Source organism: Podarcis pityusensis (assembly GCF_964106645.2).
Source record: "Podarcis pityusensis genome assembly, chromosome: 13".
Classification (NCBI taxonomy): domain Eukaryota; kingdom Metazoa; phylum Chordata; class Lepidosauria; order Squamata; family Lacertidae; genus Podarcis; species Podarcis pityusensis.
The window spans coordinates 53646470-53674093 of record NC_138038.1 but is presented as its reverse complement, the minus strand read 5'-3'; the positions used below and the strand labels follow the sequence as shown (position 1 = coordinate 53674093).

General features: G+C 50.1%; 1 protein-coding gene across 1 annotated transcript in view; it reads right to left on the bottom strand.

Moving 5' to 3' along the window:
• Window positions 1-27624, bottom strand: part of ZAN (zonadhesin) — a 71298-nt gene that overhangs the window by 13693 nt on the left and 29981 nt on the right. The window contains exons 15-27 of the mRNA XM_080977483.1: window positions 27209-27389; window positions 20095-20209; window positions 19814-19908; window positions 17981-18157; window positions 15100-15302; window positions 14552-14696; window positions 13236-13480; window positions 12311-12475; window positions 9005-9132; window positions 7231-7502; window positions 5256-5464; window positions 4279-4423; window positions 1704-1954 (exon numbers count right to left, since the gene is read on the bottom strand). Of these exons, the coding sequence (XP_080833609.1) occupies window positions 1704-1954; window positions 4279-4423; window positions 5256-5464; window positions 7231-7502; window positions 9005-9132; window positions 12311-12475; window positions 13236-13480; window positions 14552-14696; window positions 15100-15302; window positions 17981-18157; window positions 19814-19908; window positions 20095-20209; window positions 27209-27389 (2331 nt within the window). The remainder of the gene's footprint in view (window positions 1-1703; window positions 1955-4278; window positions 4424-5255; window positions 5465-7230; window positions 7503-9004; window positions 9133-12310; window positions 12476-13235; window positions 13481-14551; window positions 14697-15099; window positions 15303-17980; window positions 18158-19813; window positions 19909-20094; window positions 20210-27208; window positions 27390-27624) is intronic.

The following is a 27624-nucleotide window of genomic DNA, read 5'->3' as shown; positions in this document are numbered from 1 at the left end:
TATACATGCTGAAAATTATTTTATAATAAGCCTTGCGATGTAATATGATAACATTTACCGATGTAACATAAGAACGTTAATAAATAAATAAAACTCAAAAAAAGAAAGAAAGAATGGGCAATCAACAATGATCAAGGGGATGGAGCGAAGAAAAACCTTGCAGCGTTTAGGACTGCTTCATTTAGAGAAAAGGCAGCCAAGAGGCCACATGATAGGAGTTCATAAAAATGATACGCACAGAAACCAGATAGAGAAAGGTGTGTTTTTTCCTCCCTCTCTCGTAACACTACAACACGGGTAGGCAAACTAAGGCCCCAGGGGCCGGATGCGGCCCAATCGCCTTCTAAATCCAGCCTGCAGACCGTCCGGGAATCAGCGTGTTTTTACATGAGTAGAATGTGTCCTTTTCTTTAAAATGCACCTCTGAGTTATTTGTGGGGCCTGCCTGGTGTTTTTACCGTATTTTTCGCTCTATAAGACTCACTTTTCCCCTCCTTAAAAGTAAGGGGAAATGTGTGTGCGTCTTATGGAGCGAATGCAGGCTGCGCAGCTATCCCAGAAGCCAGAACAGCAAGAGGGATTGCTGCTTTCACTGCGCAGCGATCCCTCTTGTTGTTCTGGCTTCTGAGATTCAGAATATTTTTTTTTTCTTGTTTTCCTCCTCTAAAACTAGGTGCATCTTATGGTCTGGTGTGTCTTATAGGGCGAAAAATACGGTACATGAGTAGAATGTGTGCTTTTATTTAAAATGCATCTGTGGGTTATTTGTGGGGCATAGGAATTCATTCATTCCCCCTCCCAAAAATACCGTCCGGCCCCCAGAAGTTCTGAGGGACAGTGGACTGGCCCCCTGCTGAAAAAGTTTGCTGACCCCTGCACTAGAACTTGAGGGCATCCCATTAAGCCACATGTTGGACGATTAGGACAGAGAGTTAAACTACGGAACTCCCTGCCACCAACATAAAGGTAAAGTTAAAGGGACCCCTGACCATTAGGTCCAGTCGTGGCCGACTCTGGGGTTGTGGCGCTCATCTCGCTTTACTGGCCAAGGGAGCCGGTGTACAGCTTCCGGGTTTGTGGCCAGCATGACTAAGCCGCTTCTGGCGAACCAGAGCAGTGCACGGAAATGCCGTTTACCTTCCCGCCAGAGTGGTACCTACTTATCTACTTGCACTGGTGTGCTTTCGAACTGCTTGGTTGGCAGGAGCAGGGACCGAGCAACGGGAGCGCACCCCGTTGCGGGGATTCGAACCGCCGACCTTCTGACTGGCAAGTCCAAGGCTCTGTGGTTTAACCCACAACGCCACCCACGTCCTATTGCCACCAACATAGATGGCTCTAAAAGAGGACTGGGCAAATCCATGGAGGAGGAGAGGGCTATCAGTGGCTCCTAGCCAGCATCCTGTCCTCACAGTGGCCCCTCTCCTCCATGAATCTGATCCTCTTTTAAAGCCATCTAAGTTAGTGGCTCCAGTGGCAGGGAGTTCCACAGTTAAACTCTGCACTGAGGAAAGATGGACTTCCTTTTATCTGTACGGAATATTCCAACGTTTGGCTTCACAAATCCTCATACGGCATCAGTGTTTAAGAGCAGGAGGAGGTGGGAAGGAGGGTCCTCATTTGCTCAGGGGGCAAGTGATCTGCAGGAGGGGACCCCCCCCCAAAAGCCTCGCACAGTTTTCCACGTCGTATGGGGCTCTCACCGCCATCTTCCTCCCCTGCAACAACTGGATGCTGTAGCCGTACACCTCGACGTAGACCTCGCGCAGGAAGGAGAAGCTCTGGAAAGGGAAGCGGCGCCGGTTCCTGCCCGCCACGGAGAGGGGTTCGAGAGACTCCGGAAGGTCACCCAGGGTCTTGGTCAAGGTGTAAGTGGAGCGCCCCTGGAAGTGGTGGGCGAAGTTGTCGAAAGTGTTGTAGTGGGGGTCTCCGGAAATCACGCACTGGTGGAATCCTGGGAAGGAGGAGAGCCAAGTTAGGAAAGTAAAAAGTTTTGGGTGAGCATTCTGCACATGCTCAGAGGAAACGTCCTTACTGTGTCTCGAGGCCAAGCCCTTGCATTGCTATTTTTCGAATAATAATAATAATAATAATAATTTGTTATTTAGACCCCGCCCATCTGGCTGGGCTTCCCCAGCCACTCTGGGCGGCTTCCAACACAATATTAAAATACAGTAATGCCTCAAATATTAAAAGCTTCCCTAAACAGGGCTGCCTTCAGATGTCATCTAAAAGTCTGGTAGTTGCTGTTCTCTTTGACATCTGATGGGAGGGTGTTCCACAGGGCAGGCGCCACCACCGAAAAGGCCCTCTGCCTGGTTCCCTGTAACTTGGCTTCTCGCAGGGAGGGAACCGCCAGAAGGCCCTTGGCGCTGGACTTCAGTGTCCAGGCTGAGCAATGGGGGTGGAGAAGCTCCTTCAAAATGTTAATTGGGGGTGGTGGAATGCAAAAATAAATACGACCAACTGATACCCCTAAATGTAAACCGTATTTTATATATATGAATGAGCCCTAAACTGGTACCATCCAGGTATCTTGGACTGACGTTCCCATCAGCCCCACCTGTGCTTTTTCTCAAAAATCTGAAGCCTATATCACTGACAACCTTTCTGAGTGAATATCTGCAGGGTTTTCGATTCCTGACAAATACAGTGGTACCTCGCAAGACGAAAAACTCGCAAGACGAAAGAGTTTTTCGTTTTTTGAGTTGCTTCGCAAGACCAATTTCCCTATGGGCTTGCTTCGCAAGACGGAAACGTCTTGCAAGTTTGTTTCCTTTTTCTTAAAACCGTTAATACCCAGGGTGCATTGCTTGAAGAGGTGCAGTTGCGACTTGACTTCGAGGAGCAACTCATAGCACCGTGCTTCGCAAGACGAAAAATTCGCAAGACGAAAAAACTCACAGAACGAATTAATTTCGTCTTGCGAGGCACCACTGTACAGTTTTTTCCCTCTGTAATAAGGCCATGACGTTCTCGGAAGCAGCCATTCCTTCCAGAATCACAGCCCTTTTTGACAAGGCCCCCATTGCAGGGGAGATTTCCCCACCATCTCTGCCAACCGATGGGCACCTATGGATTCTCCTTGTTCTTGGCAACGCGGCATCTTTCTCAGCACCACCACCAGTGCCGTGTTAGGCTTTAGGTAAAGGGACCCCTGACCATTAGGTCCAGTCGTGGCCGACTCTGGGGTTGTGGCGCTCATCTCGCTTTATTGGCCGAGGAAGCCGGCATACAGCTTCCGGGTCATGTGGCCAGCATGATTAAGCCGCTTCTGGTGAACCAGAGCAGCCATGGAAACGCCGTTTACTTTCCGCCGGAGCGGTACCTATTTATCTATTTGCACTTTGACGTGCTTTTGAACTGCTAGGTGGGCAGGAGCAGGGACCGAGCAACGGGAGCTCACCCCATTGCGGGGATTCGAACCGCCGACCTTCTGATCGGCAAGTCCTAGGCTCTGTGGTTTAACCCACAGCGCCACCTGCGTCCCCATGAGTTAGGCTTTAGGTCTGCACAATTAACACACAATAAACGCCCTAACACAACATCGCCACCGAAAAGAGAAACACGGATGTTGTGCTGCTTGGAAAGTGATGGGGAGAACTACTTGAAATGTGTGGGGTGAATGAATGATCAACTGGAAGACCAGCGGGTGCAGAATGCCGTAGCAAGGCTCCTTATGGGGTCCTTGCCATGGGATCACATTCACCCGGTGCTATACCAACTGCACTGGCTCCCGGTGGAGTACAGGGTCGGGTTCAAGGTGCTGGTTTTGACCTTTAAAGCCCTATGCGGCCTAGGACCCTCGTACCTACGGGACCGCCTCTCCTGGTATGCCCCACGGAGGACCTTAAGGAGGAGATAAGGGATGCTAGCGATAAAGGAGGCTGCCTGGGAAGGGGGAGGTAAAAGCCCATGGATCCTCAGGATTTTTGCATTGGGTCACCCCAAATTCACCATTCGATCACGTCTGTGGCCACAGCAATGACCACAAAAATCATACATCCACTGTTTTGTTCAGAATATTTTTTTCCTTGTTTCCCTCCTCTAAAAATTGGAGTGTCTTATGGTCAGGTACGTCTTGTGGAGCGAAAAATACGGTAATCTCCAAGGGCAGCCCCAGAGTAGAGTGCGTTCTGGTAGTCCAGCCTAGGCAGCTGGAGAACTACTTCCTTTCCCAACGGCTGGACCGACTGAGCCTGCCTGGGGGCTGCTCCTCTTCCCCTCCTCTCCGCCATCTCAGCCCCCCTCCCACTGCTGCCCCCGCTTCCCACTCACTGGTTGGGCGGCAGTAGTGAAGCCCCGCGGTGCTGAGGGCGCACACGGACCCATCCAGGCACTGGAAGGACTGGCAGGTGATCTTCCCGTTTCCGACGCAGGTGCAGCGTTCGAGGCAATTGGCAGTCACCCATGTTTCTCCAGGCTGCAAAGGCAGAGGGGAGGCAGTTAGGGGGCTGCGTCAAGACCCATCCCCAACTCTGCAAGGCAGGTGTTATGTACTGAGTTGAACAGGATCCAAAATGCAGCAGTCTGATTGGTCCTAAACAATAGGATTCAGAATGCAGCAGTCTGATTGGTCCTAAACAATAGGATTCAGAATGCAGCAGTCTGATTGGTCCTAAACAATAGGGTCCAGAATGCAGCAGTCTGATTGGTCCTAAACAATAGGGTCCAGAATGCAGCAGTCTGATTGGTCCTAGAACAATGCAGCAGTCTGATTGGTCCACAGGAGCCACCCAATCCAGCTCCAGGTAGAAGTGAATCTGCAACCTGATTGGCCTACAGGAGAATCCCAGAATTAGCCAATCACGTGGGGCCCATTGTGTAAATAATGTATATAAAGCAGACATTCTGGGGGAACTTCCATTCCTCCTCACCACTACGAGCTGAATAAAGAGCATGAAATCCACTCTCGACTCCAAGTATCTTTCAGCAGGTCATGTTCCTTCCACCGCCCAACAGAGGCTTGACCTCAAAACATCACATTTAATAAATGATCCGCAGAAGCTATTGTGAGAGTGGCAGCTTCTTCGTTATCTGGGCTTCTTCGTTATCTGGACTTCTTTGTCCGGCTTCTCTTAGGAGCATCAGCCCAACGGCAACCAAGCCACATGTTCCGGACTACTATTCCCATCAGCCCCAGACTCTAAATCTTAGGGTCCTGTGTTCGAGTCTCACACTGGGCAAAAGATTCCTGCGTTGCAACTCTTACAATTCTACGACTGCCGGCCGGCTGGGAGTCCCCTTCCACTTACGTTGTAGTACTCGTTCTGGGTGCTCACGCACCCGCAGTCCTGCATCAAGACGCAGCTGTCGTCGCTCAGCACGTAGCCCCGGTCGCAGGCGCACCCCTCCACGCAGGTCGTGGGGCGCTGGCAGCTGGCTGGGGCGTAGAGGTTGGAGCAGGTGGCCGGGCAGGGAGAGGAGCACTCGGTGTAGTGGCTGTGAGCCGGGCAGGGCAGGGCTGCAGGGGGAGGCGGGGAAGAGGAGACGGGGGCTTTTAGGAATAGAGGTATTTTCTACGTACAGCAACAAAGGAAGAACATATAGCGTGGCTCTTTTAGGTGCTAATAGGTCGCTTTCCCCCGCAATCAGCTGGGAGCATAAAAAAGAAGGGGTTTGCTATGGCACCTGCTCCTTACGTTGAGAGCACTCTTATACTGCAGCTTTCCTCCCAAAGAACCCTGGGAACTGTAGTTTGTTCAGGGCGCTGAGCTCACTGAGCTACAATTCCCAGCACCCTCAACAAAATTTTTGTATTGATTTATTGATTGAATTTATACCCCTCCCTCCCTCCCAAAAAAAACCCTGGGAACTATATTTTCTCAGGGGCGCTGAGCTCACCGAGCTACAATTCCCAGCACCCTCAACAAAAAAAAGTTTTTATTGATTTATTGATTTAATCTATACCCCTCCCTCCAAAAACAACCCTGGGAACTATATTTTGTCAGGTGCGCTGACCTCACTGAGCTCCAGTTCCCAGCGCCCTCAACAATTTGATTGATTGATTGAGTTACAATTAAAAACATAGTTTCATCCAGTGATCTCAGGGGTGCCAGCCACAGTATCCTTCAGCCCCCAAATATTTCCACATTTCCTTGGATTTCCCATGACTGTTAAAAGTGTTTTAATAGTGCTTTAAATGTTCTATGGGGCCGTGACCTTTAATAGTACTATGCCATCCACCAGTGCCCAGGATCTACAATAGTAATTAAAAGTCAGTCCCGTGCAGCAAAAAAAATATCACCTGCCACTTTAATTAAAAGATTCCTGCTTTCAGGTTCTGCTTCTGCAATTGCTTCTGGCTTGGCAGCAAGGGTTCTCCATGAGGAACCCTTTTAGCAGCTCATCAAACGGCCCTGAGCTTGCAAGCCTCTGGAGAGAGGCCTCCTCACTGTTAGAATTCCTGCTCCATGATTGCAGTCATGGGATTGTTGTCTATCACAGGACGGTATATGTTTTGACTCCAGGAGACAGGATGTTTGTGTTCCTGTGTTCCGTGAAGTGGGACTATTGTCCTTTTTTCTTTTTCTCTTTGCTCTCTGATGCTGCTAGAGAGAGAGGGAGCCATGTTGCAGTGCTCCGTGTGTGTTTATATGTAAATAAAGTAGATTAGCCAAAATGCTAGGGACGCAGGTGGTGCTGTGGGTTAAACCACAGAGCCTAGGGCTTGCCGATCAGAAGATCAGCAGTTCGAATCCCCGCGATGGGGTGAGCTCCCGTTGCTCGGTCCCTGCTCCTGCCAACCTAGCAGTTTGAAAGCACGTCAAAGCGCAAGTAGATAAATAGGTACCGCTCCGGCGGGAAGGTAAACGGCGTTTCCGTGTGCTACTCTGGTTCGCCAGAAGCAGATTAGTCATGCTTGCCACATGACCCGGAAGCTGTACGCCGGCTCCATCGGCCAATAAAGCGAGATGAGGGCTGCAACCCCAGAGTCGGCCACGACTGGACCTAATGGTCAGGGGTCCCTTTACCTAACCAAAATGCTGAGTTGCTAAGGTCTGTCATGCAAGAACTGCGCAAACTCTGCAGATCCCTAAGCGTGCCGGTGTCAGTTGGCATTGGTCGCTATGATGTTCGGGCTGAAGAAAGCTTTTGAAGCTCCCGATCGATCGACCAGGAGGGAGGGAACATGCTAGTCGGGCATGTGTCTCTGCCAGGGGTCCTACTCGAGTGTAGGCCGAACTCCTGACACTCAGTGTGAGCTGCTTTGGGGGGCCTTTGACTCACGGCAGAAGGTGCTGTTCCTCCACGAGATGCTGTCCACGCCCTGGCTCTTGCAAGCCTCCACGTAGGACTGGATGTTGTCGCAGAGCACTGAGGCCATGCCCTGGTACTCGCACATGTCGTACAGGCAGTTCTGGAAGAAGGGCTGGGGGTCGATGGTGCCGTGGCAGGGCTGGTACTTGGGCCCCAGGATCTCACGGCACTGGCCGCGAAGGCGCTCCATCTCCTGGGCCGAGCACGGGGGCTCCAGGTCCTCGCGGTTGTCTGGCTGGCAGCTGGGGGCAGAAGGAGGGGGCGAGGGTGTTGTTTGTTCATTTTACATCTAACAGAACCGTAGGGCTGGAAGGGACCCCCAAGGGCCATCTAGACCAACCCCCCCAGCAATGCAGGAATGAGAGCTAAAGAATTTGAACCCCACCTATTCTCCCCCAAGGAGTTTAGGGGTTCTCCCCATTTTATTCTCACAACGACCCTGCAAGGTGGGTAAGGCTGAGGGTGACTGGCTCCCAAGGTCCTCCAGGGAGCTTCGTAGTGGCCATGGGGAGATTCGAACCCTGCTCCCTCCCAGGTCCTAGTTTGACCCTCTGACTGATGGGATGGGGAAAGAACTGGTCTGGGAAGAACTTAACTCGCCTGTCATTAATCACACAACATGGATGATAATGTAGGGGAAAGCTTTCTGTCAAAGAATCGCAGGGTTGTTGGCAGGGACCCCCAGGGGTCATCTAGTCCAACCCCCTGAAATGGAGGAATCGCAGCTAAAAAATCCCTTGCAGATGGCCGCCCAACCTCTACTTAAAGCAGAGAACCACCACCTTCCTAGGAAGTCTGAAAGTTCTTCCTAATGTCTAGTCAAAATCGCATTTCTTGTAACTTTTAAGCCATCCTGGAGCAGGAAAAAACAAGCTTGATCCATCTTCCGTGTGATGTCCCTTCAGATTTTTGGAGATGGCTAACCTATCCCCTCTCAGCCTACCATTCTCTAGGCTAAAGATACCCACCTCCCTCCACCGTTCTTTATCAGGCCCTCGGTCACCTTGGTCGCCTTTGTGGCAGCCATTTTGTTTTTCGTCACCGCCACAGCGGCCATTTTACGACTGCCGCCCGCGGCAACCTCCTCAAAACCCTCGCTGTGCACACGGGCCCTCAAAGGCAGCCCAAGGGAGTTAATAATAATAAAAATAAATTTTATTTATACCCCGCCCATAGCTGTCAACCATCCCTTATTTGGCGGGAAAGTCCCTTATCCCAGCGCCGTGTCCCGCTGCTGTCCCTTCTTGATGATGTCCCTTAAATTTCCCGGGTTTCAAAGGAAGCAGCTCCTCTCCCTCCCTCCCTGCCGGCCAGGGAGGAGGGAGGCTCCAACTGTGTTGCTTGGCTGCGTTGCTCACCCAATAAGGAGTCTAAGAACGACTGGGGGGTGGAGCTTGCATGCCTTGTGCCAATCAAATCGGCCGCCTTGCCTGGGGACTCGCCTTTGCTCAGCGCTTCCCAGCGGAGAGGGGATGGTGGTTTTCCTTGCTGCATCCCCTTTGCCGGGTTTCTGCGCTGTGGGAACCACCGCTTGAGGCTTCGTTTGGCTGCTGGCTGGGCTTTCTGCTTTTGGCTCAGAAGTTGAACATACCTGTGCCCTGAAAATCCCTTATTTTGGCTGCTGATCCCTTATTTTTGAGGCTGCTGGTCCCTTATTTTCAAATCTGCAAGTTGACAGCTATGACCCCACCCTCCCCGGCCAGAGTGCTCTAGGCCGCGCCATTGCACGCCCCTGCCTCCTCACCCTGGGTCAGCGTCTCCTGGTGCCTTCCAGCTGTTTCCAAACTGACTGGCATTGGTGGCCAAGTGTCCGTTGGGCATCAGGAGGTCGTCTCCGCTCTGGTTGTTGAAGCTGCCGCACATCCCACACACCTGGGGACGGGAAGGAGGTTGTTATGGCCTTTGTGCAGGACGCATTAAATCGGCAAGGAGACGGAAAACCAACAGGGAGGCTCTTGGGGCGCAGGTGGGATCCAGAAATCATTTAGACTTGGAGACAAAAACAGGCCCTCCAAGTTTCCCATGGGTTTCTGATAGCTTTAAGGAACGGGTTTTCACGGGGGGAAATGGTGGGCCGAAAGAAAAAGTGCTTGGAAACAGACTGGAAAAGTCTAAAGTGCAGAGGAAAATTTGTGTAGGTGCTCAGGATGATAAACAAAGCAAAACTGTTCTTGAAAATACTGAAGTGTTGGATCTAGAAGGCTTTAATAATGCATTTGGTTGGCATGCATATTTGTGGTACGATAAGGTAAAAGCACATAAAGCGTTTAAAAATCATATTGTTAGAAAAGCATTGTTTAATGTTTGGATAAGATATAAGGATTTGTTAGAAAAGAAAACCCCAAGATGGTTGTCACCAATGGAAGCGAAGGCACAGAAAAAACTCAATATGGAGGCCAAATGACCGAAATATTGGGAAATTCTGGAACAAGATGGAGACAGAATAAAATTGCAGAGCTTTGAAAAATTGAAAAACAAAGTGCGAGATTGGCTCCATTATTACCAAATAATGGAGGCATACAATTTGGACAAAAAAGTTGGTTTCCAGGTGGAAAAATCAAAATTGGAAACAGAATTGTTAGACCCAAAAATCAAGAATTTGTCAAGAATGTATAACTTGCTGTTGAAATGGAACACTCAAGATGAAACGGTGAAATCAGCTATGATTAAATGGGCACAAGATGTTGGACATAACATAATGATGGCTGACTGGGAACAGTTATGGACCACAGGTATGAAATTCACGGCATGTAATGCCCTAAGAGAAAATTTAATGAAAATGATTTATAGGTGGTACATGACACCAGTCAAGCTTGAAAAAATTTACCATTTGCCCGACAACAAATGTTGGAAATGTAATGAGACTGAAGCTACATTCTTTCACCTTTGGTGGACGTGCCCAAGGATTAAGACATTCTGGGAGATGATTTATAACGAAATGAAAAAGGTATTTAAATATACCTTCCTGAAGAAACCAGAGGCCTTTCTCCTGGGCATGGTCGGCCAATTGGTGTTAAAGAAGGACAGAACTTTTTTTATGTATGCAACAACAGCAGCAAGAATACTCATCGTGAAGTATTGGAAGACACAAGATTTACCCACCCGGGAAGAATGGCAGATGAAGTTGATGGACTATATGGAATTGGCGGAAATGACTGGCAGAATCCGAGACCAGGGAGAAGAGTCGGTGGAAGAAGACTGGAAAAAGTTTAAAGACTATTTACAGAAATACTGTAAAATTAATGAATGTTAGAAAAATGTTGGAATGAAGTTATATGGCTTTAGTAGAAATGTTATAAGGAATTAAGTATAATTAGATTAATAGAATATTAAAAGAAAAAATAAGGTTAGAATGTGTTAAGATAATTATAGGATAGAAAACAGAGGAAGATGGAAAGGAATTGCTGAAACGATTAACAGAAGTGGAATACAAAAAGGGAGGTGTGAGGAGGTCGTTGAAATAAGTGAATGGAAGATAAGATATTGAAATTGTTTCATGTGTTTTAAGCTGTTTTGTTTGTTTTTGTTTTGTTTTGTTAGTTTAATGTGTTAGTGTTATGTGTTATGTAGTGTTTTTGTATTGTATCGTATTGTTCTTTTTTTTGGTAGTGTTTATATTGTTGGAAAAGTAATAAATATTATCTTTAAAAAAAGATAAACAAAGCAAAACTGGTCAAAAAAAGATGGTGAGGGGGTTTCAGATGGGGAAGGGGCATGCGGCAGGGAGGAGGAGAGGGTCAAAGGGATAGGTGGGTTAGGTGATGAGCTGCATATGGAGGAAAAACTTAAACACATTGCAGGATTCCCCAAAAATAGGCCAGAGGCTACTGCTACTGAAGGCAAGGAGCATAATGGTCACAAATCCAATACATTCAGGATTGGCACTGTCCATAAAAAATCCAGTTGCAGCAGACTTCAAACTTATAACTTATAATAAGACAAAAACATAGAACTACATACAAAATAGGACACCACACCAGAAGAAAAGGAGATAGAAAGTGAAAGTGAAACCTAGGCTGCTTCTGGCCTGACTATTATAGTCAGAGTGACCTTGACAGAAAGATAATTCTGGGCCTGATCAATAGGAGTATAGCATCTAGATCAAGGGAAGTAATAGTGCCACTGTATTCTGCTCTGGTCAGACCTCACCTGGAGTACTGTGTCCAGTTCTGGGCACCACAGTTCAAGAAGGACACTGACAAACTGGAACGTGTCCAGAGGAGGGCAACCAAAATGGTCAAAGGCCTGGAAACGATGCCTTATGAGGAACGGCTAAGGGAGCTGGGCATGTTTAGCCTGGAGAAGAGGAGGTTAAGGGGTGATATGATAGCCATGTTCAAATATAGAAAAGGATGTCACATAGAGGAGGGAGAAAGGTTGTTTTCTGCTGCTCCAGAGAAGCGGACAGGGAGCAATGGATCCAAACTACAAGAAAGAAGATTCCACCTAAACATTAGGAAGAACTTCCTGACAGTAAGAGCTGTTCGACAGTGGAATTTGCTGCCAAGGAGTGTGGTGGAGTCTCCTTCTTTGGAGGTCTTTAAGCAGAGGCTTGACAACCATATGTCAGGAGTGCTCTGATGGTGTTTCCTGCTTGGCAGGGGGTTGGACTCGATGGCCCTTGTGGTCTCTTCCAACTCTATGATTCTATGATTCTATGATAATAGAACCAGATTAAACCAGTTGTACTCAGCTTCTCGGAAGGTATATAACCCAAACAAGAACCTTCTTTCACACAGAGAAGAAACCTTCCAGAACCCTCTTGAATTAAGCAGAACAGGATAGATCTCTACACATCAGATCAATACTTTTTGGACGAAGAAATGCAAACTGAGACTGGGGATGCAGGTAAGAACACAAGAACAGGATGCTGGATCAGGCCCACGGCCCCTCTAGTCCAGCATCCTCTTCTCACAGTGGCCAACCAGATGCCCATTGTGGGAAACCCGCAAGCAGGATCCGAGCGCAAGAGCAACTCTCCCTTCCTGGGGCTTCCAGCAACTGGCCTTCGGAAGCAGAGCGCAGCCATCGCGGCTGAGTCGTGAATTACCTTGTCAAAGTAAGTCCCAGGCAGCTGGATCTCTAGGTGATGGTTTCCGTCAAACTTGACCACCAGCCCGAAATCGGTCTCCAGGACCACGTAGATCCCGCTGGTGGTGATGGAGACGCCAGGAATGCGGCCCTCCACGGGGGTCCGGACACGTTGGCCATCAATCTGTGGCGAGACGAGAGATTGCGGTGGAACAAGGCTGTCTTCATTCATTCCTGTACATCTATATCCCATCTCCCCACCACCCAAGAATTTGTTTAATCCTCTTTTAAAGCACCTTTTAAAGCAGGGAAGCAGGTGGCACTGTGATCTAAACCACAGAGCCTAGGACTTGCTGATCAGAAGGTCAGCAGTTCGAATCCCTGCGACAGGGTGAGCTCCCGTTGCTCGGTCCCTGCTCCTGCCAACCTAGCAGTTCGAAAGCACACCAGTGCAAGTAGCTAAATAGGTACCGCTCCGGCGGGAAGGTAAACGGCGTTTCCGTGCGCTGCTCTGGTTCACCAGAAGCGGGTTAGTCATGCTGGCCACATGACCCGGAAGCTGTACGCCGGCTCCCTCGGCCAGTAAAGCGAGATGAGCGCCGCAACCCCAGAGTCGGTCACGACTGGACCTAACAGCCAGGGGTCCCTTTACCCTTTACTTTTATATCCCATCTCCCCACCACCCAATAATTTATTTAATCCGCCTTTTAAAGCCATCTAGATTTGCGGTCATCACTGCCTCCTGTGGCAGGGAGCTCCACAGTTTAGCTACACCCTGCATGAAGAATGACTTTCTTTTTTACCTGTCCTGAACCTTCCAACATTCGACATCCTTCACAGGAGCCCTCCCCGCCCCCCATAAAAAGAAGACAACCTTGCAGACACCCCCCACCCCGCAAACGACCTCTGCTTCTGCCCTCCTACATTTGGGAAAGATCCCTTACCAGCACCCGCCGACTTTTCTGCAGGGTGACCGTGGCTCCGGCAACCTCCACGGTCACGAGGCGGAGGTAGGAGGCTTCGGGCTGGCCCCGCTCCTCGTTTTTGGCGGTGATGTTGAAGGCCGGGAGGCGGGGGTCGGCGTGGCACAGCGTCACCAAGGTGTACGTGCAGGTGCCCATGAAGGAGACCATGGTGCCATCAAAAGTGTAGTAGTGGGGATCCCCGGCCACGTGGCAGGCAGCCACTCCTGGAGGACAAAGGGACACAAGGCATCAGCCCCCTTCTCTTATTACGTTTATCTGTATTATTTAGAGTATGCATGTCTGATGAAGCCCAGCAGGGCAAAACAAGGTATTATTCCAGGAATCCTTGTCTTAAGTTCTTTTGTCTGATGCCTGCATGCAGCAACTATACTTTGCAAAGGCATATGTGGAACATTACAAAGAACAAGTCCATTTTCTGCGGGTATTGCTTCTTAAAGTTGTTGCGTCTGACACTTCTATTCGTAAAGACATACGTGGAACACAAAAAAGCTTCGTATTGATGCTTTTGAATTCTGGTGCTGGAGGAGACTGGAGAGTCCCATGGACTGCAAGAAGACCAAACCTCTCCATTCTGAAGGAAATCAGCCCTGAGTGCTCCCTGGAAGGACAGATCGTGAAGCTGAGGCTCCAAGACTTTGGCCACCTCATGAGAAGAGAAGACTCCCTGGAAAAGACCCTGATGTTGGGAAAGATGGAGGGCCCAAGGAGAAGGGGACAACGGAGGATGAGATGGTTGGACAGTGTTCTTGAAGCTACCAGCATGAGTTTGACCCAACTGCGGGAGGCAGTGGAAGACAGGAGTGCATGGCGTGCTCTGGTCCAGGGGGTCACGAAGAGGCGGAGACGACTAAACAACTAAACAACAACAGCAGATACTATCTTGCCTTGCCTGTCCTTCCTTTCCTGTTCACTGCCTGTTTATGACCTTCAGGGTTTGCTAAATGCATTCCTCCTTGATTCCTGTTTTATTTAGACTGAGCATGTATGCATACTCCAAGTAGTCTTTGTAGTTAAAAGGATTTCTCTGATCTAACTTAGTCCCACGTGGTAGGTTTTTTTGAAATGCTCAGAGGAAATCTGATTGGTTCTTACGGACACTGTGTAAAAAGTTCTTTTGTGAATAAAACGACCTGGGCCAAGGGGTGGAGAGGATTATTATTGGCACTTCCTCCCAGAGTCTTGCTGTGTATTTTATTAATCAGGGTCCAATCCTTCCTTTGCCTTTGGAACGCAACGCTCTGGGAAGGAGGCCAGGAGAGAAAAGGGGGTCTTACCGGTGTCTTGGCAACCCAAGAGCCCCTCCACGGGCTGACACTCCTGAACGGGGCTGCAGCTCCACTCCTCGCAGGTGATGTTGTTGAGAGGCGCACAGGTACAGCGCTGGGTGCAGTTGCTGTTCCCCATCCAGCTCTCACCAACCTGAGGAGCAGGGAGGGGGGAGGGTCAGTGGGGAAAGGACCCAGGTGTCCTGCTGTGAACCCCACCCACCGCCCTTCCCCACCTTGAGGAGCACCCAAGAATCTTCACTTCCAGGACCTTAGAGCAGGTTACACGAAGGATCCCCTGGAACAGGTGGATCACTGCTCGTGGTTCTGCACCCTACAGGGTGGTGACCCAAAAATGGGTATTTTGGGGAGAAGGGATGCTTGTCTGCCTTGCTTATGCCACTCGCTGAAGCACCATGAGATGAAAGAAGCCAGGAATAAGAGGCCTCTCTTTTCACAAAACCCAGGAATCTTGGGTCATCTGCAGGAGGCAAACCCCTCTGCCCTCCTCCTTCTCGCCAGAAGGTACTGTCCGCTTGGGTCCCCCCACTTCTCACCGGATGGTATTGGCCGCCGGGGTCTGTGCAGCCACATTGGCCAAGGGGGACACACTGGTCTCCGCTGAGGACGAAGCCCTCGTTGCAGACGCAGCCCTCCACGCAGGGCAGGTTGCAGCTGTTCCGGGAGGGGGGTTCCGTGCAGGTGGCAGGGCAGGCTGGGCCACAAGATGTGTAGTTGCTGCCAGGAGGGCAGTTCAGGGCTGGAGGAAGAAGGAAGGAAGGAAGGAAGGAAGGAAGGAAGGAAGGAAGGAAGGAAGAAAGAAAGAAAGAAAGAAAGAAAGAAAGAAAGAAAGAAAGAAAGAAAGAAAGAAAGATTGAATAAAGCAATGATAACTGTCCTCCTTTGAGAAATACATACCTGGACTTGTTTTGCAGGAGACTTTGTGGATATTTAAGTTATAATTAGAAAAATCTTAATAATTATTCATCAAGGAAACAGCTTATAAGAAGTAAATAAGGATGCCAGATATAGGATAAAGGAAGTCTTTTATTTGGTTGTTTGTACTGTTGTATGTTATGCTTATTATATGTTATGTTCACGTTTAATGAGGGTGGATTTCTGTATGGGGGGTTTATGTTATGTTGTAAATAAAACTTCCAATTATAAAGTTATTAAATAATAAAAAAAAGAGAACAAGAGTCCGTTTATTTATTTTGCAACTCCAGCATATTTTATTGCTTCCTGTTCCCCGTGCCATATCACTAACTCCAGCCACGTCGAACAGGAAGCAATAGAGCAGGTTTGAACCTACAAACAAGAAGCTTTTAATCAAAGGCACAGTAGCCCTTGAAGTCTTTCAATGGTGCTTTGCTGATCTGAGCAAAGTCCGACATGGCACTTGGGCGATATGGCTGAAAACAAATAAATAAAAGCTACAAATAAGGTCCCAAGGAGCAACGGGGGCACACGGAAGGTTTATCCACAAGATACCACCGGTGCCACCATTTAGAAAATGGTAGCATGGCAGGCTCTGTAGTGCCTTTGTGATTTGCTGTCATTTTAGCTCATTGTATAAGAATGTGAGAAGAGCGTGCAGGATCACACCAAAGAGGGCCCATTTGGTCCAGTTCTCACAGTGGCCGACCAGGCGCCCCTGTTAGTCTGGCAGCCACAGTCCAGCAGCCAAAAATTCTGCATTCTCCGGAGCCTGGGAACCCGATCACAGCGACTGGGCCCCATAACCAGATGTGCGTACGGCCCCTTCGCATACGCAGAGCCCCAAGAAGAAACCTGCAAGCAGGAATCTGGACTCAAGAGCCCTCTCTCCTGTAGTGATCAGGTGAGATTGCTATGAGGAATTATGAAATATGGAGCATGCCATTGTGACCGCGATGAAAGCATGGCGTTGACTGGGTTTGATTCATTGACAATAATTTCTGATCAAATCCCACAAGCCTCTGCATCTCTGCACGTTTTCTCTACTGTTCATTTTCTCTGCCTGACAGGCCCGTATCAGCATTCTGAAACACAGGCCGGTTGCTTCATCAGGCATCCTGAGCCATAAAGATAGGAGGTAACTTTGATGTAGTTTGTTAATCTTTAGGTAGATCTTAAGGGCCAGGAAGAGAGTTCACAAGATGGTAAATACTATTTCCTTGCCATCCTTCCTTCCTTTCCTGCCTGTTTATGATGTCTGGGGTTTTGCTGAATGCATTCGTCTAGTCCTGTTTTATTTACCCCAGAATGTATGCATGCTCAAATTAGCTCTTTGTAGTTTTAACTTTAACTTTGTCCCACGTGGGTTTTTTTTTTGAAATGCTCAGAGGAAATCTGATTGGTTCTCATGAACACTGTGTAAAAAGTTCTTTTGTGAATAAAACGACCTGGGCCAAGGGGTGGACAGGATTATTATGATTGGCACCTCCTCCCAGAGTCTTGCTGGTCAAGCCTCGTGTGTATTCTATTAGTCAGAGTCCAGTCCTTCCTTGCTTTTGGAATGCAACACTCCCCATCGGTTTCTAGCAACTGGGATTCAGAAATATGAATGGTTACAACTGAGGAGGGAAGTCGAGCCATTGCGGCCAGCAGCCACTGTTTGCCCTCTCCTCCTCCGTGAATAGGTCCATTCCTCCTTTAAAGCCATCCGAGTTGGTGGCCATGCCTGCCTCCTGTGGCAGGGAGTACCACAGTTCAACTATGAATGATCTGCTTTCCTGAACCTGCTTGCAGGCAACCTATGGGTGGTCATGGCTTGACTACTGTAATTCGCTCTACGCGGGGCTGCCCTTGAAGCTGTCCCAGAAACTCCAGTGGGTGCAGAATGCTGCAGCAAGGCTCCTCACAGGGTCTCTGCCATGGGAGCATATTCACCCAGTGCTTTTCCAGCTGCATTGGCTCCCAGTGGAGTACAGGGTCAGATTTAAGGTGCTGGTTTTGACTTTTAAAGCCCTTCACAGCCTAGGACCCTCGTACCTACGGGACCGCCTCTCCTGGTATGCCCCACGGAGGACCTTAAGGTCCATATATAGCAACACCCTAGATGTCCCGGGCCCTAAGGAAGTCAGATTAGCCTCAACCAGAGCCAGGGCCTTTTCAGTACTGGCCCCAGCTTGGTGGAACGCTCTGCATCATGAGACCAGGGCCCTGCGGGATCTGATTTCTTTCCGCAGGGCCTGTAAGACAGAGTTGTTCCACCTGGCCTTTGGCTTGGAATCAGTTTGATTCCCTCCCCCTCTTTCTTTTTCCTTTCTCCTCCTATGAAGTGATTGCTCCCTAATTGTTTTAATGTTGTATCTTCATCTTTTAAATTGCATTTTAATCAACTTGTTTTTATTATTCGTTGTTAGCCGCCCTGAGCCCGGTCTTGGCTGGGGAGGGCGGGGTGTAAATTAAAAAAAAAAAAAATTATTATTATATGTAAATGAGAGAAATAATTACGGCAGAAGCTGCTGTTCCTCCAGTCGATGGGAATTCCGGCTTGGGCACACCTATCGGCGTAGGACTGCAGGGCGAAGCAGAGAGAGCCCGTGTCCCCCTCAGTGCCGCAGAGATCGTACACGCAGTTCTGAAACGCCCCCTCGGGGGGGACCTTGTTGTGGCATGGGGCAAACGGACCTAGAGCGAGGAAGGAGAGTTAATGAGCAAAGATCCCACACTGGGGGGCAGGAAGGCTACTGTAAGTTCCCCAAGAGTCTGTGCTTCCCTTGCAGAGAACCCAGGCATCATAGTTGGAAGGGTACTCCAAAGGTCCTCTAGTCCAGCCCCCTGAAATGAGGGAATTACACCTGACAAATGCAACCTCTGCTTGAAACCTTCCAACGAAGGAGAGCCCCACCATCTTTCCAGAGCATCCGTTTTTGCTGCTGAACTTGTGACGGCCTGGGAATCTGATTCAGAGGCTGAACCGGAGGAATCCCAGCCTGCACAGGAGTCCCCGCCTCCAGGGCCAGCTGAGCCGGGGCAGAGGCTTGAATCTGAAGGGCCCTCACCTGTGCCGGATCCTCAGGAGCAGGCACCAGGTGATTCCACTCTGGCTCCGGAAGTGATCAAGGACCAATTGCCTGCAGGTGCTTCATCCTCAGCCCCATCAGGGGAAGGTGAGGTTGCCTCTGGGTCCGGTAACCCTCCAGCCTCTCCGGAGCTGCAGAGGCTCAGGGCAGAGAGGCGGAGGGAACTAAGTTCTCTCAGTAGGAGCGCTCGCCTTAAGGCCAGGAGAGGCGAGTCACCTGTGGGCCGGGACCGCCCCAGGCCTCAGAGGAGATAAAGGCCAGTCAGCCCGGTCCCAGGTTGCGGGAGCAACATCGCTGGTAACCTGTTCCTGCCGGCACCCTGTCCTGCTCTCCTGAGTTTCTGACCACGCCCGGCTCCTCGCTTTGGACCTCGCTTCGCCCCTGACGAACAGCCTCCTTACCCTCGACCTAGGACCGGACTCAGACCACGCCACACGGTACCCTCCCCCCCCCCCCAGGACCAGCACAGAACTTCTCTCCCCATCAGAAAGTCCTTCCTACAGTTTAGTCAAAATCTCCTTTCCTGCAATTTGAATCCATTAGTTCGGGTCCTACCCTCTGGAGCAGCAGAAAGCAAGCTTTCTCCATCTTCCGGTTCTCCTGGTACGCCCCGCGGAGGACCTTAAGGTCCACAAATGACAACATTTTGGAGGTCCCAAGTCGCAAGGTGGCCCCAACATGGTGGAACGCTCTGTCACAAGAGACTAGGGCCCTGCGGGACTTGACATCTTTCCGCAGGGCCTGCAAGACAGAGCTGTTCCGCCTGGCCTTTGGTTTGGACTCAGTCTGGCCCTTATGTTTCCCTCCCCTTACGGTCTTGACTTATCGGCTACTTTTAAAATGAGGCTGCATTTTAAACTGCATTTTAAGCTGTATTTTAAATTGGGTAGTCCCCCCCGTTATGTTTTTATTGTAATTTTACTGGTGTTAGCCACCCTGAGCTTGGTACCAAAAATAATAATCATATAATAACATTTTTAAAAATGCATTCGCGGGGGAAACGCTTGGAAAAATGTGTACACTGGTCAAAAATGCATGCAAAACATTGTCTGTTAGTTACTCTTACCAAAAAGGAAAACAGTAAGTTTAATATCCGTAACAAAAGGAAGAAGTCACACCGAAATGCGGGCAAATTTTCAAGAGGATTAAACAAAAGCTGCTGAGGAGAGACGAAGATTGCAAAACCAAGAAACACAGAGAACAGAAATGGACTTATCTGTCCATCTTTAGCAGGCTCCTCTCCAGGGAACCCAAATCTCACCTTGAGGGTCTGTGAGGATCCCGCAACTTGTAGGTTTCTTCGCATCGTCCTCGATGTCCTTGTCACACTCTCCTGGGTCTCCTGAGTTGGTGCAGCTGTGAAATGGGCACATCAGAGGAGACGGGGCTTCTTGGCATTTGCATTGCAGAAGATCTATCTACCCTTACCCTCCCTTGTCAGCCACCTTCCTCACACACCTTGTCTGTGACCCGCTTTCCCCAGCCAGGACCTGGAAATTAAAATGTGGCCCTGGATTTTAGTTTGGACTGTGGCGGACTCACCCTGGGTCCGTGGCGCCCGGGACCTGCCAGCTCTCGCCCAGCTTGTTCACATCGTTTCCGGCTGAGGTGCCGTCGGGCATGAGATTGTCATCAGAAGGTTGTCCGTTGTAATTCCCTGGAAAAAGAAGAATGCGCAGTGAGGGGCGCAAGGAGAATGGACGAGAAGAGTGTGAGGAGAACCTGAGCTTACAGGGTTAAACAGCTCAGACTGTACGTCCTGCCTACTGGTGGGAGGGGGGAAATGCTGCGTCATTTCCGAGAGACTAAAGTCTTTGTTCTGTCTCTCTACTTTCGCTTTTGAGGAGAGAGGACGTGTTTTCGCGATGCTGTTCGCTGTGATAGATAATGGATAGCCTGCTGTAAATAAAACTGCTTTTAGCTGCTAAGATCCTGTGTGGACTTTATTTAAGCACACTGAAGAATGCACTGGAGTGTTTTGCAGGCATTCCTCTTGCCGCTGTCGAAACTCTGCTATGCTCAGATATGTCGGACTTTTGGAATGCAGAGGCCTGCGATGGGGAAGCATGCCGGACCTCACGCTTATCTGAGCAATAAATCAATATTATCTAACAGGTTATGGGGGCAGTAATTGCAATTAGAGGAAGCCTGCTTTGATGTGCTGTGTGCTTAAGAAGGCTGAGAAAACTGAGAAGCTATTGTTTTGCTGCCGGAGGGCAAAAGTCCTGTTTTGAGGCTTCGCCTGGGAGGAAAGCAGGGAAGCTGGCTGCAATGCTGTGTGCTGCAAGGAGCCACTGGAGGCCTCTCCTTTGAAGCTGGCTGGTACGCGTGAGTACTTCAAAGCCCCAATGGGAGCACTGGGGGAGGAGATGGCTGAGCTCCAGGACTTTTATGATGTCCCGTTTGAAAAGCTCACAACCCAGTCCTGGGATATCTGGGTTAGAAGAGTCAGGGGGTGGTTTTTGGCCACAGGGTTCTGGAGTATAGCCCAGAAGGAGCCTGCCCCACCCATGCCAGTTGCTGCTGAAGAAGGAGGAGCAGAACTGGAGGCTGCACTCCTGGAAGATAGAGAGCTGAGAATGCAAAGGGAGCTCTGCATGTTGAGAGCAAGCGTGGACGCTATCCTGTTGCCCCACCTGGAGGGCGTTGAATCGGCTCAGGCCGCCTGGCAGGTGCTGAGGAGTCTGTGTGAGAACTCAGCAGGAGCCCAGGGCCGGGAGAAAGCCGAGAGCAGAGAGGAAGCCGAGAGCCCAGAGGGGGCTGCTGGCCATGTTCCTGAAGTTACAGCTGGGAGTAGCTGCTTTGTCTCCGAGGGGCCGTGTGATGTTGAGGCCTACAACCAGAGTGCTGGGGAGCGTGCAGGCCCAGGCTGTGCACCCAAAGGTGGGGGTGCTGGGAACAAAGGAACGGCTGAAGAGGGAGCTGTGAGAGCTGTTGCTACGCGTCGCCGCTGTTATCGCTGTGGCTCCCCCTCCCATCTGGTGAGAGAATGTCCAGTGGAGGAACAGCCGAAGGCCGTCTCCCGTAGCAACCAGATAAAGAGCTCTTCTTCAAAGCGTGGGAAAGGCAAGCCGAAGGCAGCTGGCAGAGACACTGAACGTAAACATTTAGCTGCCTCTATGGCTGTAGTCAAGAGTTGTCAACAGGATGCTGTGCTGGCTTTTGTCATCGACTCAGGCGCCTCCCATCATCTCGTGCCATCTGGTGGATTCCTGGAGAACTGCACCTCTGTAAAATCTGGGAAGACTGTCTGTTTAGCAGATGGGACTCGACACCCACTCACGCAGACTGGCTCACTGTTTTGTTCTTTCCTGCAGGATTCAATCCAGGCTTCTGTTGTTCCAGGACTGTCCTGCGCGTTGCTGTCTGTCAGTGCACTTCTTGCTGAGAACTACAGAGTGTGTTTTGAGAACAATAAGTGTTCTATTTCTAAGAATGGACAGCACCTAGTCAGTGTTGAATGTAAAGACAGGTTGTTTGTGATAAATGCTTCTTTTGCAGGTGCAGGTCCAGATGACACAGAGGAGGCTCAAGCGCAGTGTGCCAATGTTCCAGTTCATGATGCATGTGCACATCTCTGGCACCGACGCATGGCACACGTATCGTGGGGGTCAGTGAAAAGGATCCCAGAGTATACGCAAGGGTGCAAAATGAAATCATGTGCTAAGTTTCTAGATTGCAGAGCGTGCAAGTCCGCCAAGGTGAAAACGTGCACATACCCTAGGTCTGAGAGGGTGACCACTAGGGCTTTTCAATTAATTCATGCAGATTTGTCAGGTCCGTTTTCTGTGAGCAGTTTGGGCGGAGCCAAATTTGCGCTGGTTCTGATTGATGACCATACGAGGAATTCTTGGACGTTCACGCTTCGGCGCAAAGATGAAGCTGCGCCGCTAATCAAAGACTGGATTGCGGCTGTGGAACTGCAGTTTTCCACACGGGTGCAAAACTTTCAGAGCGATCGCGGTGGGGAGTTCACCGGGTCTGCACTGCAAAGTTTCTTCCGCAAAAAGGGGATTCAACACAGGTTGACTTCTCCACACAGTCCCCAACAGAGTGGGATCGCGGAACGCAGGAATAGGACTCTAGGGGAGATGTCCGCAGCTCTTTTGTTTGATGCCGGGCTCCCACAGCGTTTTGGGGGGGGAAGCTTGGCGAACGGCCAACTTTATTCTGAACAGGTCGTTCAATTCAGTGGTAGGTGACACACCGTACTTCTTGCTCCATGGCAAGAAACCGAAAGTGCACTACTTCCGCGTTTTTGGCTGTGAGGCTTGGGTCCTCATACCAAAGGCCAAACGCAAGAAAGGTGAACCCAGGTCCCAAAAGATGATTTTTTGTGGGTATGAGCCAGGGACCAAGGGGTGGAGGTTTGCGTATCCGTCAGGGAATCAGTCCAGGATTCTGCTCAGCAACAGTGCTGAATTCTGTGAGCAGAGTGGCTGGGCAAGGATACATGGGAACCCTGACATCCTGTCAGAGAGTCTGCTAGACTCTGCTGATGAAGGAGAGGAAGAGGTTGAACCTGCTACTGAGGCTCAGAGTCCAGGCCCAGTGCAGGCAGAGGGGAGAACTTCTCCCAAGGCTGTGAAGTTTGAGCAACACAGTGCTCCATCTTCCCCCACAGGTTCGGCTGAGAAGTCCAGAAGGCGCAGTAAGTCAGAGGGGGAGCTCTCTGATGCCAAGGACGTTCTGGCTGGCCCTAGTGGGTCAGAGGGGGTTCCTGAAGTAGTGCTGCGCCGTTCAACGAGGACGACCAAGGGGAAACCTCCTGAAAGGTTTGCCGTCACTAGCGTGTGGGTCGGAATGGCACAGTGTGAACCCGAGAGTTTTGAGGATGTTCAGAAACTGCCTCAGGAAGAAGCCAGGAAATGGCATGAGGCGATGCAGAAGGAGATGATCTCAATGGAGTCTCTAGGTGTGTTCTCCCTCACGAAGTTGCCGGTGGGTGAAAAGGCAGTGGGTAGCCGCTGGGTTTACCGTCTTAAGCCCACAGCGACAGGAGAACCGCAGTATAAGGCCAGATTAGTGGCGAGAGGATTCACGCAGCGCAGGGGGTTGCATTATACGGAAATTTATGCGCCCACGTGTAGGAGTGAGTCTCTACGCTTGGTCTTGGCCATCGCTGCACAAAGAGGTTTGCTGGTGCATCACTTTGATGTGGATGTTGCTTACTTGAACTCAGACCTCCAGGAGGATCTGTACATGCTTCCTCCTCCAGGGTTTGAGGGCAATGAGCGAGGTACTGTGTGGAAACTTCACAAGTCAATTTACGGCCTGAAGCAGTCGGCCAGGAATAGGAATTTGTGCCTGAATGAAGCTTTGGAGAAGCTAGGTTTCAGGAAGAGTCTTGCTGACAGTTGCCTGTTCCTTAGGGGATCAGGAGACTCACAGGAACTGGTGTTGTTTTACGTTGATGACATCATCCATGTTGGAAAGGCAGACAAACAGGTGCAGAAGTTTGCCAAAGAGCTTGGGAAACGGTTTCAGCTCAAGGACCTGGGTGCAGTAAAGATCTACCTAGGCGTCCAGATAGCGAGAACTGAGGATGGTAGCTTCTTGCTCAGTCAGAAAGGCAAGATTGAGCAGTTGCTGGAGAAGTTCAGAATGTCCGATTGTACAGGAGTTCGGACACCCATGGAGACGAACTTCGTGAAAGATAGCCAGCAAGCAGAAAGTGCTGAGTTTGAGAATGCTGAGCTCTTTCAGTCAGCTCTAGGTAGTCTGTTGTATCTGTCCCAATGGAGCAGACCAGACATTGCCTTTGCTACCAACCTGCTAAGTAGGGAAGCGTCAAAGCCCAGTGTGAGTGCTTGGCACGGTATCAAGCGGGTACTGCGCTACCTGCAGCATACCAAAGACTTCTGTCTTAAGCTGCCAGCTGAAGGTGAGGCGAAGCTCACATGCTATGCGGACAGTGACTGGGCGAATTCGCAGGACCGCAAGTCTGTGTCCGGGTTGGTGATAACGTTTGGGAAGTCACTGGTTGGGTGGAAGTCCCAGAAGCAAAGTCTCATTGCGCTGTCTTCTACAGAGGCTGAATTCAGTGCACTGTCAGATTTGTGCCGGGAACTAGAGTTCTATAGATGCTTGGTGCAAGAGATCTATGGGGATTGTAGCTTGCCCATCACGGTTTGGGAAGACAATCAACCTTGTTTGAAATTGGCTGAATCTGCGCAATTTAAGGCCAGAACCAAGCATCTGGACATACGTTTCCAAAATGTGTGTCAGAGTGTTCAGTCAGGTTTGATACGACTGAAGTACTGTGCCAGTCACAGTAACCTGGCCGATGGATTTACCAAACCTTTAAGCTTCCAGCGTCATGGGGAGTTTTGTGCTGGTTTGGAGTTGGGGGTAAGTTCTGTACTTACTTTCCCCACAGTAGCGCAGGGCGAGAGGGGGTGTGAGGAGAACCTGAGCTTACAGGGTTAAACAGCTCAGACTGTACGCCCTGCCTACTGGTGGGAGGGGGGAAATGCTGCGTCATTTCCGAGAGAATAAAGTCTTTGTTCTGTCTCTCTACTTTCGCTTTTGAGGAGAGAGGACGTGTTTTCGCGATGCTGTCCGCTGTGATAGATAATGGATAGCCTGCTGTAAATAAAACTGCTTTTAGCTGCTAAGATCCTGTGTGGACTTTATTTAAGCACACTGAAGAATGCACTGGAGTGTTTTGCAGGCATTCCTCTTGCCGCTGTCGAAACTCTGCTATGCTCAGATATGTCGGACTTTTGGAATGCAGAGGCCTGCGATGGGGAAGCGTGCCGGACCTCACGCTTATCTGAGCAATAAATCAATATTATCTAACAAAGAGCTCCCTTCGAAGGGAATGTTCGCACCATACGTTTAAAACACTATAATTGAGGTTGAATCCTGACAAGACAGAAGTACTGTTTTGGGGGGACAGGAGGCGGGCGGCTGTGGGGGACTCCCTGGTCCTTAGTGGGGCAACTGTGCCCCCGAAGGACCAGGTGCGCAGCCTGGGAGGCATTTTGGACTCACCGCTGTCCATGGAGGCACAGGTCAAATATGTGTCCAGGGCGGTTGTTTACCAGCTCCATCTGGTATGCAGGATGAGACCCTCCCTGCCCGCAGACTGTCTGGCCGGAGTGGTGCATGCTCTGGTTATCTCTCACTTGGACTACTGCCATGCGCTCTACATGAGGTTACCTTTGAAGGTGACTCGGAAACTACAACTAATCCAGAATGCGGCAGCTAGACTGGTGACTGGGGGCGGCCGCCGAGACCACATAACACCGGTCTTGAAAGACCTACATTGGCTCCCAGTACGTTTGTGAGCACAATTCAAAGTGTTGGTGCTGACCTTGAAAGCCCTAAACGGCCTCAGCCCAGTATACCTGAAGAAGCGTCTCCAGCCCCATTGTTCTGCCCGGACACTGAGGTCCAGCTCCGAGGGCCTTCTGGTGGTTCCCTCCCTGCGAGAAGTGAGATTGCAGGGAACCAGACAGAGGGCCTTCTCGGTGGTGGCGCCCAACCTGTGGAACGCCCTCCCTTCAGATGTGAAGGAAATAAGCAGCTATCCTATCTTTAAAAGACATCTGAAGGCAGCCCTGTTTAGGGAGGTTTTTAATATTTAATGCTGTACTGTTTTTAACACTTGATTGGGAACTGCCCAGAGTGGCTGGGGAAACTCAGCCAGATGGACGGGGCATAAATAATAATAATAATAATAATAATAATAATAATGCCAATCAGGGCTTCCCCCAAAGGATTCTGGGAGCTGTGCTTGGTTAGGCGCTACAATTCCCAGAGCGGCTTAACAATCTGCGAGGGGAAAGCGTGTATGTGTGTGTCCTAATGAGGCTCAGCACCCTCAACAGACTACAGCTCCCAGAATTCCCTGGGGGAAGCCGTGACAGTTTAAAGTGGTATTATCAGGGAAGGAATGGAAAACAAATCTGCTGGCATCTTAATGCTGTTATTTAAAACTAGAGTACAAGGACTGCTTTTGGAACGCTGCACACAGTTCTGGCCGCACAAAGGGGTATTGGAAAACGTTCAGAAAGGGGCAGCCAAAATGATCCCCACAGAGCAAAAATTCCCAGAGTTTCCTGGTGTTATGTACTGAGTTGAATAGAATCCAAAATGCAGCAGTCTGATTGGCCCTAGAACAATAGGATCCAGAATGCAGCAGTCTGATTGGCCCTAGAACAATAGGATCCAGAATGCAGCAGTCTGATTGGCCCCAGAACAATAGGATCCAGAATGCAGCAGTCTGATTGGCCCTAGAACAATAGGATCCAGAATGCAGCAGTCTGATTGGCCCCAGAACAATAGGGTCCATAATGCAGCAGTCTGATTGGCCCTAGAACAATAGGATCCAGAATGCAGCAGTCTGATTGGCCCTAGAACAATAGGATCCAGAATGCAGCAGTCCGATTGGCCCTAGAACAATAGGATCCAGAATGCAGCAGTCTGATTGGCCCTAGAACAATAGGGTCCAGAATGCAGCAGTCTGATTGGTCCACAGGAGCCACCCAATCCAGCTCCAGGTGGAAGTGAATCCACAACCTGATTGGCCTACAGGAGAATCCCAGAACAGTGGACAGCTGTGATTGTGAAACCCCTTTCCTGATGCCGCTCCCATCCTGGGGGTCCGTTCCCCCACCCCCAGCCACCCACCCTGTCCCATTCTGCTCACCACAGAGGCCGCAGAGCTTTCCAAAGTAGGCCTCGGGGACGGAGACTTCTGCGTGGTGGTTCCCATCGAAGCGCACCCAGAGGCCGAAGTCGGTCTGGACCAGGACGAAGGTGCCGCTCAGGCGCACGGACACTCGTCCATCGGCCAGGGACACCGGCAATGTAACACGCTGGCCGTCCACCTGCATTGGAGAGAGAGAGAGAGAGAGGCTGAGAGGAGCCATCGAAGTGGCAGTGGCGGCGGACGGTGGTTAGAGTCCGGATATTGCGGGTGGGAAGTGAGAGCTGGACCATCAAGAAGGCTGATCGCCGGAGAATGGATGCTTTTGAATTCTGGTGCTGGAGGAGACTCTTGAGAGTCCCATGGACTGCAAGAAGATCAAACCTCTCCATTCTGAAGGAAACCAGCCCTGAGTG